Raw genomic sequence first — 12,360 nt, 5'->3', positions numbered from 1 at the left:
TGCCCTGTCCTCTATTACCCTAGACTGCAAAATCAGTGTTGCATATCCAGTCACTTTTTGCTGTTACATGACAACTGTCACTCAAAGCATACCCTGTTACAAAAATAAAGCTACAAGTTTCTCCTTTGCTGAACTGGCAAGGTGCATAGTGACAGTGGTGACACCACCAGTGGCTTCAGTAAGTTCTGGGTGGACTAAACACTAGGTTTGAGCTGGACAGGAGGTTCCTGGGGTCAGGGAAAACTGAGTAACAGCTGAGACACCTTTCAGGATTGCCAGGAAACAGCCAAGTCCCAGCAGTTCTTGCAAATGAGAGAGAGCAGTTCTGGAGTGGAGAAAGGAGTAGCTAGGGGCAAGCAATCATGAGAGACTTAAATGGGTCCAGTGAGTGTGAGGAACAGGACATGTGGCTTTAGAAGGAAGTGGCACAGGAGTCTCCGTGGCAGTCCACGAGGAATGGCACAGAGGAGGGGCCACTTCATCCTATGGAGTCATCAACATGCACCTTTTTTGGCAACAAAATCAGTGTCTACCCATTGCAACTGCTGTACTGAGCATGAAACCCAAACAGAGAGGCCACAGCTTCCACACTTGAACAGACCTCCTGAAGTCTCAGAGAGCCATCCAAGCCCTCAGCTGCAGGGAATGCCAGAATGTGGAAGCCCTGCTAGAACCCAAAGGCAGAGTTGAGTGCCATGGGTGCAAGTGTGCCCAGACAGACAAGCTTCACTGCATAAAGCGCTCACTAGCCAGGGTACCATCTGGGAATCTGAGCAGGCCATTGATGCTAGCAAGGTGATGACCCTCCCTTAAATCCTTGGAAGCTGAAGTTAACATCCAACCCAAGCAAGTAGGATCAGCTAATTCACAAGGCAACGGAGAACAGACTCTTGTCTCAACTCAGCAGGAGAAAGAATGTTCCCTGTGCTACCTATCCACCCCTAGAAACAGATATGATGTTCTGGAGTTAGAAGAAGAATCTAGGACAGGTAGTTAAGATCCAGAAGAAGATAATTCTACTAAATTTTTATGGCCGTGTTTAGGGCGACCTAATTACAGCATTCCAGTACCTGAAGGGCTGTACAAGAAAGGTGGAGAGGGATCTTTTACAAGAGCAAGTAGTGACAGGACATGGGATGGATGGGACTAAGTTTAGATTTAAAGATAGGAAGAAAGTCTTCACTGTGAGGTTGGAGAACACTGGCTGCCCAGAGAAGCTGTGGATGCTTCCACCCCTGGAAGTATTCACGGCTGGGTTGGAATGGGACTCTGAGCAACCTGGTCTAGCGAAAAATGTCCCTGCCTCTTTCAAAGGAGTTGAAATGAGATGATCTCTGAAGTCCCTTCCAACACAAATCACTCCAGTCTACAATGCTATTCTATGCTGTCTTCACATGTAAATCCATATCTACAAACCCTATAATTACTTTTACAATACCTTTTCTTGTGTTACAAACATTTCTTTTGAGTCCAAGAAGACATTTTAATGAACTTATTTCCGAATTTCAGATACATACACTCAAATTTCACATTCAAAACCTTATCTGCATTGAAATTTCATTCAATTCACATCCTCTCACACACAGAAATAATTTTACTGTGAATAGACAGATTCTTTTCAGTACCTTCAATATGACAATGTATTTAAGAAAGTACTACAAATACTTGAAAAAAGACTTTAAATAGAAAGGCTGCCTACATTTAGTGCACATTTATAGGATCTACACAGTGATACACTATCACAGAGCTACAGACTCAGAACTCTGCAGGAAATCAATGATCTTCCATTTCACTACCATGAATGATTTAAAAAACCTGGTCCTGTCCTCCTCTCTGTCAATATAAGCAGAGAAATAGCAAATTTACAGCAAGTTATTTTGTATTCAGGATCTTCCTGTCTTACTTCTTCAGCAGAAAATGAAACTTGGATCTATCTCCCTCTATTACTATGAACAATTCTCAATCCCTTGGAAAAGCCAAATTCTTAAACATACCAGATGGGCAACGCAAAACTGGGTAATTTCTTGATTTCTCATTCTCCAATTCCACAACTTCTGGCATAGAGCATATCAAAGACAGTTTGCCAAATCAACAGATTACTTTTGAACATTGAAGAAAACATATTTGCTCTAAATTTGTATCTGTTAACAAAATTCTTTAAAATTACTGGAATAACTTTATAGGCAGATATGCCTGGAGGCAGGGGGGGTAAGGGGAGGGGAGTGTTTTCTTAGGTTTAGGTTGTCTATTTTTCCATGAAGATTCCTTGTAATACAGATTAACAAATTGACATGAGTAAATTTGTTGTAACATCACTATGAAAGAAATATCTAAGAGACTACTGAAGGGACTATTATTTCCAAAGCCCCAGGTTACTCTTGGTCTTGCTAGTAATTTTCTCATCTTGCTGTTTAATCCTTCAAAGGCCTGAATAATATGGAATTTAAGAAATCAATCTTTTTCTTTCACCACCTGCATGCAGGGAAAAGTAGATCATCTCACTATTTCCCACTAGACTAACCCACAGACACAGGCAATTTCAAGTGTATTTCCCAAGCTTCCATGAAAGCTTGATTTTCCTGGCAGTCACCTCATCCTATGTTTCAGCCTTTCAAACCACTTGATTTGAGTAACCTGTAAAGCTAATTCTTCTGTATATACATTTAGATACGCCATCAGACATTGCATATAAATTCCTTCCCCTTCTTCAAAGAAGAGTTAAAAATATTTCCTTGACAGCCTTCCACATTGCCCTAGATGCATGCTAAGGCTGGCATGCCAGAGTCACAAGGAAATTATTGTTCCCTAAAGTTTAACCCCAAAAGACACCAATTTGGGGGTGAAGAGTGGAGTTGTGGAGTTTTTTGGAAGTTGGAGTATTTTTTCTGTACAGCTGTCAATACATAAATAAATCTGCCACACAGGATTAAAAATGTTTTGATTTCCTTTAGCCTCATAAATAAAACATTAATTAAAATTAATTTTTCTACACTGGTCTCATATTCTGTATGCTGCAACTTCTCTTTAAGATGTAACTTGTCAGGTTGGGTGGGAAAAAAGGCATCTTTCAATACTTTGTATCGTGCAGGATGTAATTTCTGGTATAGAAATGCAGAAATGCAATTTATTTATTGAACCATTTATTCAAGTATGATTTCGTCCTTGTGACTAGGCCATCACAAGGCTTCAGGTTGAAATTTCAAAGCTGAGATGTATCTGGAAAGAAGCAACAAAATACTTCTGATATTAAGGGTTCACAGTAGCCTTGGGAATCAAATTAAAATGCCACAAAAGAACAGCAGACATCCTCATTACCAAAAGACTACAGAATTTATTGACTACTACGAATAATTAAAGCAGAGTTAAGACTAACTCAGGTCTATGCTTGCTGCACATATAGCAGCAATTTGGTCTTTCTGGGCTACACTCGTGCCACAACCACTTCAGCAGCCAAGGATAATACATTCCAGACCACACTCTTGTACAAAGACTTCTCTATGCTCCTCGACTCACAACACTTAAGGGCTTGCATTCTAACTCAGCACATCTCAAAACATACATCACTTCCAACAGTAGATAAACTGATAGAAGAGAAGTAGTCAAATGAAAATCTGTAAATCAAAAAAACACCCTGTCTGCCTCAAGGAGACCCAATAAGAGAAGGAGCTGCATGATGAGAGCCAAAGAAATATGCATGTCTCCTGGCTTCCTGTATTTTACTAAATTTTCCCTGCGCTTCTACTTTTGGTCACTGCTGGGGGATGCTAGCTTAGATGAATTCTTGTTCTGATAAAATGTTATTAAATATTCTTAAAGTATCAGCATTTGCACATCTGCTGTGTCTCTGCTACAGAGTTTTATATATTGCGGCCATGAAACCAAACACATTTAAGCCAGAAATGGAAAGCGCAAGAGTTTTCCCATGCTATTAAAGCACTGCTATCTTGGACTAAAACCTTTCATGTAATGAATCTGCTAACTTGAAAAATTTCTGTGATTTTGACCCTTCATCTAAACATCAAATATTAAGCACACACATATATATGCTTATAATTCTACTTGGACAACTGGATGGTCTCCCATATGACTGGTCTCACTCTGTAAGCCAGATTGCAATTCATTAAGTAACTTGGAAACATTTTAAATTTGAAGCTTAGTTTTTCATTTTCCTATCAGCTCTTTAGAAAATTAAATACTCTGGTAAATACATTTGATTATGTCTATGCCAGAAAAAGCTCAAATATTTTATGTGAAAGTCCTATCATATGTCATGTATATTGAGTATTTGAGAACTAAAGTCTAACTATCCTTCTAAAAATACAACCTTTAAAAATAAATGCATATTTGATGTCAAGGCATCTGCACTTCATGATTTAGCCCAATCCATCTCAGAAGGAAACAACAGTACATCAATACTTCAAGAAAAATAGAGGAACTATCACCATTCACTTGCCACAACCACATGAATCTGAAAACCACTGAACTATTTTAGAATTCGGCATCTCTCATGATCCTGCACTTTTTGGGCCTACTCCACTAGCTTTTTTCATAAACTAAAGGAAAGAATTATTTCCACAGAAGCCCACTGCTTCCACATTCTATTATTTTGAGATATAACAGAAAAAGGAAGAATTGCAGATTTCGATAAATTTTGCTATTCTTAGAAAAGTAATAAATTACCTCCTGCTATTTGGCTCTATTATAGACACCCATCAGAACAATGAGAAAGTGAGCAGTAAATTCTTACAAAAAGAAAAACACAGGGGAGGAGAATAGGCTTGCAGTTGTCAAGAGAAAAATTTTCCATGGTTGAAACAGTGGAGAGCTGAAGAGAAAGGGAATGGCACTTATGCCAACAAACGAGGTCTCAAATAATACCAAATTTATTACAGAATAAAGACCACTATTTCTTACTTCACCCAGCAGGAACAAACAGGGACTCTAATTTGGTTCTTTTAATTTTACAGAGGTTTTAGAACTACGGAAGACAAGATGACCACAGCAAACAAGCTTGTGACCTCAGAACTATTTTTTATGTGCAACACTAGTCAGAGAAGCTATCCAAATTGTGATAAGTCTGACACCAGGCACCCGATAATAGTTTAAATAAGCTTGTACTCCCATTGTACAATGTACTGCCATTTCTCTGAAGGATGTTAAAAAAACCTCCAACCTCTAGAAAACAGAGATTGATAGTTTACTGGGACAGTGTATCTCATGCCTTAGAGGAACAAGTGTTCTTTCAGTACTGAACTCTGTAGGCTTAGTTCAGGGCCATGACATTTTAGACAGACAACTAAGTCCCTGGCTTCAGCTGCCTATTTATGTACATGAGCTATGGAATTTGCCAACAGCAGCACTCAAATTCCCTTTTGCTCTTTCAAGACTTCTGCATTGAGAACTTGTGTTGCAAACAGTTAATACTTTCAACTGTTCATTGCAGGACAAAAAGATTATTCTTTCTCTTTTCGGTGCTACTGTGACAGTTTTAAGGCTAGAATTCTTTAAGAAAGACTATCAATCCACTTGTACCAGGAACAGATCAGTAACAACCAGGTCAATTTATTGCACTAAATGCTGTGTTCATTAAGCAGAGATAAGAGAGTAAGAGTTTAAGTACAGAGTGGGCTAAAACAAATGACTGAGGAAAATACCAACACTTCAACAACTGGAATGCTTTCTTAATAAAGCAGAACTTCGTGGAGTCATAATTACTTAGCAGCCCACATAACACAATAAATTTAATGACAAAATCTTTGGAATATTTATGTAATTCTTATATTCAAGTATTATTTCAATGAGGTATCCTCTTACTTAACTTTAAAATAGTAAGACAAAACTATTCTATTCTTCTCAATTAGCATGACTTAATGTCCCTCTCAAGTAAGTCACACAACTAAGTTTGATGACAACATTATTTCAATTTCCTCACAGTTGCACACATCTGCCAACTTACCAAAGCACCACCATCAGTAAAACCCCATGAATACAATACTTGGCTGACAAAATTTCATAACTTATAGAAGTCTGACTCTCACAGAATGATGGATTTTTAACAAGTCAGACAAGTGAACCAAGTCACGTCTATGGACACATAAGTACACTCCTCCATGCAACAGAAGTTACCATCCCCAAAGCAGGACAGCAAAGCCAAGTCCTACTATACTACAATATTCCAAGAGCTTATTAAAATAAACCAAAACAAATTTTCATATTAATACTAATAAAATCCAGCAAAATTTACAAACTCTCTTCAGTATAGTGACAGATGACAAAAGTTACTAAAACTAACATTTGAGCTTATATATTTTGAGAGAATATAAAATGCCAGATAGTGTTGTCTACAAACCAATCAATGTAAGAGATACAATAAAATATCACAACCAGATCATAAAAGAGCATTTTTTTATTGTAAGCAGGGATTTAGAGTAGTAATTTTAAAATTATTAGCTGTGCAGCTTCTAGAAATTATAGTTTTGCTATTGTCTTTGTACAGTCAATGGTGATTTGCCTTTTAGTTACCTCAATACAATAAGCAAAGTGACTTACCATTCTTGCTGACATCCAGTTCCCTGAGATTAATGAGATTTGCAATGGATGCTGGCAATGTGGTTAGATCATTGTCTGGCAAACTCAGCTTGTGTAGGGACTGACAGTTAAAAAGTTGCTATTGAAACAAAGGAAAAAGTGAATGTGATTTTCTCTCAGTTTTCTCTATACAGCTTTTGTTTTTAACCCCTTGAAACTTCTGACCTCACGGCCTGAAGATCAAGCTATTTAGAGTTTTTGTCTATCAAAAATTTTTAAATAGTTTCATTGAAAATTTACTCATTACAACACATCAGAAAGCAAAAAACTGTAGATAGGTACAAGGCAGCAGTTATGCTTGATCCTTCCTACAAATGTCTTCCAGGATCTCAAAAACTGTAACCTGTAGTTACATATAGACCTGCAAACATTGCAAAACATTTTCTATAATAGACTCGCCATGTGACAACCCAGACGTAAATAGAGTTTATTCAAGAAGAAAAAAATTGACAGACATATTTTGAAGTAAAATCGTTCGGGAACACAGAATTTCAGTAGGTATTCACCTCCTCTAAAAGTATAAATTTCATTTTGTTATGTCTCCCAATATTTTTCCTGTTCATGCTTCCGACCTTAAGTACAGAAAAAAAAAAAAATCAAAAAAAGTTTAAAAAAACCCCTGAAAACTAGTGAAAAATATTGAACCAGTGAAAAAATTGAAACTGGTCGAAGTTCAAGCTAGGGGTACAGAAAACTGTCTAATCCCTTCTGTATACATGCATTACCATCTTTAACAAATAGATCAGAGCCAGATCTCTTCTTAAATGCAGGGTACCTAGAGATTCTTCCTCAAAAGTTTAACAAATTGACAAAGTAGGGAAAATAATCTTTAGAAGAAGAAAAAAGAAAAAACCTCAGAAGATATGCAGAAAACTTACACATAACATAAAATAAATATCTCTGAGTAAGCAATTGAGAAGTTTAATCTGAAAAATTTATGATGAGTACTTCTTTCATTACAGCTTTGGACAAGATCATTCATTGACTTAGTGAATTTCTCTTTTGAAATTCTGAGAAAATACAATAAAATACCAGGAAGGGTTCATTGACTAAAAAAAATTTATCCCAATCACTATCATACTACGAGCTCAGTTTGACCAAAATTTTTGTGTCTCTCTCAACTACAAGGCCACTATTTGAACCAGAGACTGAAAGTGCCCCATTCCTGTAACATTTGTACATACTGCCCCAGAACAAAAGCAGACATGAATTAGCACGATGGACAGTTAAAGGAATGAGCTTTAAGCTGTCTACTGCTGTTTCCAACTCTCCAGATATATGCCTGTTAGAACTTATTTATCATTCATTAAGGCTTTGAAGAGTTTCATGTCACTTAGGATATGGTGATGGGCTCAGGTGTTTTGGAGCCATTCCCTTGCTTCAAGAATATATACTTAGACTCTTTCCCTGGAAAGCAATAATCTAAACTCTTGGAATCGTTAGAAATTTCTATGATAACTCAGGTCAAGGCATACGCAGCAGGAATTGCAAGATCCCCTAAAGGAAAATGGAAGGGGAAGGGAGGATGATGTTGACTTTGCAGTTACTCCATTTGTTGCTCTTTTTCAGTGTTTACATATTCATAATTACTAGTAGTAAATGCAGGAAGCCACATAATTAAAGGCTATTTTACTAAAGAATTCTTATTTCTTCCAAACATCAGAGTGAGAGAAAAGTAAAACTGTTACAGTTTGAGCTTTTCAGATCAAATGCACACTGTAGCTCCTGGAGTAAAAAAGCGTACTTTTTCAGATGTGATTTAGCATATAGGATGAAGGAGGGTGAAACAATTTCAAGTGTTAAGTCAATTTTAAAGCTAAGACCACGTACCAATATTTCATGTAAAGTCAATTCCTTCCCTACCACAACCTTTCTCCTCTCCAGGTTGCTCATACTGTGTTGCTCATAATTTGCTCATACAGCTAAATTAAGGAGCTACACTGTAAGAACTGACTTTGAAATAAGCTGGAATTCTGAAAAGATTCAAAGCGATTAAAAAAATCCAGCAGCCACACTGATGGGTCATAAGGTTGACAAGCAGCCTCAAAACAGTTGTGTTGTGGCATACAAAGGTGAGAGCACAAAACAGCACTGGGGCAAGGAGAAAAGGCGAGAGTGGGAATGTCTTAACAGGGTTTCCGAAAACTAGAGAGGGCCTGATAAGTATCACACCCTTCATATTTGAAATGTCTTAATAAAAAGCCTTTTTCAGAGTTGGAAGACTAAATAAAATGGAAAAGGAACACACAGCTTGAAACTCTGGGTCATATTGGCTAGGATAATTTCAAATATTACAGGCTTTCCCCCTATAGTTCTGCTTGGAAGTTTAATTATAAAAATTTTGGTCAAATGAATAAAAATCACTTTGACTACATCTTCACCACCTCTAATCTCTCTGCTTGTGTCCTTTGCCATATTTGAATTTATATGTGGGGGCGTTTTCTTCTGAAAATTGAAAGGGTAGCAAAAAATAATGACCAAAATTACTTAAAAGCTGGAAAAAAATCTTTAGTTTCTCAGAAATATGCCTTTAAGTATGACTTACCCTAACATAAAAACACATTAACTTGAAGAAAGTGTAGGCTATTACATGTCCCTGCAGTTAAGAAAATAAAACCAAAACCCAGAAAGGAACAAAAGACAAATGTTCAAGCAATCTTTCTACTCACAATCTTTCAACTCACATTAAACTGTAGACTAGACCAAGGCAAGTGGTAGCCTACCTACTTCACAGTGCACAGAAACTGATTTATTTGCCAGTCCGTTTTGCTTTGTAACTCTCTTGAGCCAGAGCTGTTGCTTGAGCAATTTCATTCCAACTCATGCAATAAAGTACTCCAGCTGGAATGCATAAACTTTCAGTCTACCAAGGCTGCTTCATGGCAAGCTACGGCCCAAAAGCTGAAGCTGGACACTATTAGCTTCTGCAATGCTGGTAAAGTAAAGACATAAGTGTACCTAAAAGCAAAATCATCCAACATACCTTTGGAAGCTCTTCAATCTGATTAGCATCTAAATACAGTTCTTCCAAGGTCTTTTCAAAAGTAAAAATCTCCTTAGGCACCTGTTCCAGGCTGCAGTGAGAATAATCAAGTGTAGTCACAGTTTCCTCCTCTCCACGCAGACAGCGGCATGGCACCAGCCGCAAAAACAAATTCCGCTTCGTTGTCATTTTCAGGCACTGTAAAAGGGAAATTGGTCAATTTAAAAACCAAGACAACCTCAGAAATACTCACGTGCAGTTTCTCAAACTTCCACTGACCACTAAATACTGAAAAGAAGTAGCATATATATGTTCCTGCATATTTATTTCTATACACGAGACACAGTGAGAAGCACGGACTTATTTTCTTTTAAATACAACAGAACTCTAATGACATTAAATGGGGTTAACACAGCTGCAGATACCAGAAGATTAAGCCAAAGTTTAGCCTATGACTTGTCACCAACTAACACAATCCTACACGGCAGAGAATCAGAGAACTTTGAAATGGGCATTTCTGAACTGTCAATTGTGCCTTTATAATACAGCTTATCCCACCTCTGCAAAGATTAGTGGGATATTTTTGTTTAGCACAATAAAATTCACCCTCTGCAGAGAATTAAAGTGTAGCTACAGGAAATCTAATCAGTTTTTTTTCTTCTGTACATGTAAATTCACATACCTTAATTTCAAATCCCTCATTTAATGACAGAATACAATAAAAAAAAAAAAACAGTTTCTACCAACTGTTCTATCTGCAGTTTAAATGGACAGATTTTCAAGATAACACGACCTCTTCTTGCAACTTCACTCCCTTCGGAAAACTTCAACACATCTTGCTGTGCACACTGGAACAAGGAAACTTCATGGGAATGTACCTTTCTTTTTCTGGGAATGTACCTTTCTTCCTTTAAACTCGCTGCTACAACAGTTCCCTCTATTCTCCATGACTACATTATTCTGCATTATCCCTATTCATCCTGAGAAGGCAAACCCAAATGGTGCTGATTTGCTAATCACTTACAGCATACACCAGCAATGTTCCTGCCTCTTTTCTCCTCAGCAACAGCACACGTGTAGGTCTCTTTCTCTAATAAGCAATGGATTCTCACAAAATCTTCAGAATGTCACCTCAGGTTTTAAGTTTGGCTGAAATTAGATGACAGACTTAATCTTTCAAGAAGGACCAACATATGCAGACGAACAACATAATCATGTCAGCTTCATTTCCTCAGGAAATTAGCCTAAAAATACATACTTCTCCAAAACAGCACTGAGTATTTATTTTCTCAATCAAACTGCCCACACTCCAAATGAAAATATGCCTTTTTTATCTCCTTTTTTTTTGAACTGCTGAAATTATATTTCTACTTCTGGACTAGTGACAGGAAAGTTTCTCCTCCAAATGCCAAAAAAGTCTTTCAGACACACTTAGCAGACTGCAGTTCAGCTTTCAGACAGTATGTTAGTAATCCAGGGAGAACATAAAATACCATGCCCATAGCACTATGTAAAGTCACAAGCAAGTCCCCTTTTCTAACTAAGACACAGAAACAAGTAATGCACTTGGATTTTCCTCTATGTGCAGCTTAGCTTTCCAAATACTTCACAGTATGTATAATTCATATGGCAACAGATCAAGGGACTGCTATATTTTAGTGTTTTCATTAACCAGTAGTAGAATTTATCACACAGGCTGTGAACAGTCAGATTCTACATACATCCATTAAAAAAAAATGGAAGAAAACTTTTCATTAGAATAATGGAATGTCAGAACCTCTTTTTTAAACAATGCTTCCATGTTGCTAGAATTTTGTTACAACGTTGATTATCAGAACACAGCATTTCATATAAAATTGCAGTCACATTTAAACAAAATTGATCTAATAATTTTAAAAAAAATATTTAACTGTATTGCAATACAAAGACATTGGAGATTGCAATTTTCACACTGGGGATCTGCACAAAATGGAAAAGTCAGCAAAACAGATAGCATAACCTCCTCCTGCCTCCTTCACAGGAACAGACTCAAGAATGACATCCTCTAGCCACCCACAGACAGATGCCAAGGATGCTATGGAAGCTGATGTGTTCACTATATCAAAGTTATCTATGCCTTCTCCAAGCCTCTGATGCTGCACACGAAAACACAAGCTGAATTCCCTGGCCAACATCTAAAAACAAAAAGCCTTGGACAAAAAAGAAATTTTGTCTCATTTTGCTAATAGTTCAGAGAACAGCAAAACTGTGGAAAAACACAATACTTCCATAAGAAGCATCAACAGCAGTCTCTTTAAACAGGAGTATAAACAGAAGAACATATGTCACGGAAACAAGCATTGGAAGCAGAGATTGTACATGTGAATTGATTACCAGAAGTCTGGCAGGGAAAGGCACACCTATATCCCACCAGCTGCAGCCGTCAATAAGTTCACTTTGTCCAGCCATTTCAACTTCTGAGAACTATATTTTGAAAGCAGAATATTAAGAAGTTTACTACATGCTTCATATGAATAACAAAAAAAGATACTACTCGCCATTCAAATCCCTTAAAAACACATTCATTACACTGCCCCCTTTTCTTCAGTGACTGCTGTCTTCACATGGAATCCTACTTGTCTCTACCAAAACTCCTAAAGCCTAACAATGCAAAACCCACACACAACTAATTTTCCTTACTTATTCCTTTATTTTGTAAGAGAGATTTTGAGCTTTTGGAAGGTGTGGGGGAAGAAAGATCTGGTAAAAAATCACATGCATCCACAGCACCATAAACAGATTAGTAAACG

At 37.3% G+C, this 12,360-nt stretch overlaps 1 protein-coding gene across 7 annotated transcripts in view; it reads right to left on the bottom strand.

The window, feature by feature from the left end:
• The window catches only part of ERBIN (erbb2 interacting protein), a 124,573-nt gene that overhangs the window by 60,514 nt on the left and 51,699 nt on the right, over window positions 1-12,360 (bottom strand). For 4 of the 7 annotated variants that reach the window (XM_074532951.1, XM_026796921.2, XM_026796920.2 and 1 more), the window contains 2 exons: window positions 9,572-9,769; window positions 6,550-6,667 (listed from right to left, as the gene is read on the bottom strand). In XM_074532951.1, the coding sequence (XP_074389052.1) occupies window positions 6,550-6,667; window positions 9,572-9,760 (307 nt within the window). In that variant the 5' untranslated portion in view covers window positions 9,761-9,769. Of the gene's footprint in view, window positions 1-6,549; window positions 6,668-9,571; window positions 9,770-10,595; window positions 10,721-11,944; window positions 12,035-12,360 lie in introns of those variants that run through there. The other 3 variants (XM_074532953.1, XM_074532952.1, XM_026796922.2) reach the window with 2 other exon arrangements.

This window comes from Zonotrichia albicollis, chromosome Z (assembly GCF_047830755.1).
Source record: "Zonotrichia albicollis isolate bZonAlb1 chromosome Z, bZonAlb1.hap1, whole genome shotgun sequence".
Classification (NCBI taxonomy): domain Eukaryota; kingdom Metazoa; phylum Chordata; class Aves; order Passeriformes; family Passerellidae; genus Zonotrichia; species Zonotrichia albicollis.
This window is presented reverse-complemented; position numbering and strand designations above follow the sequence as displayed.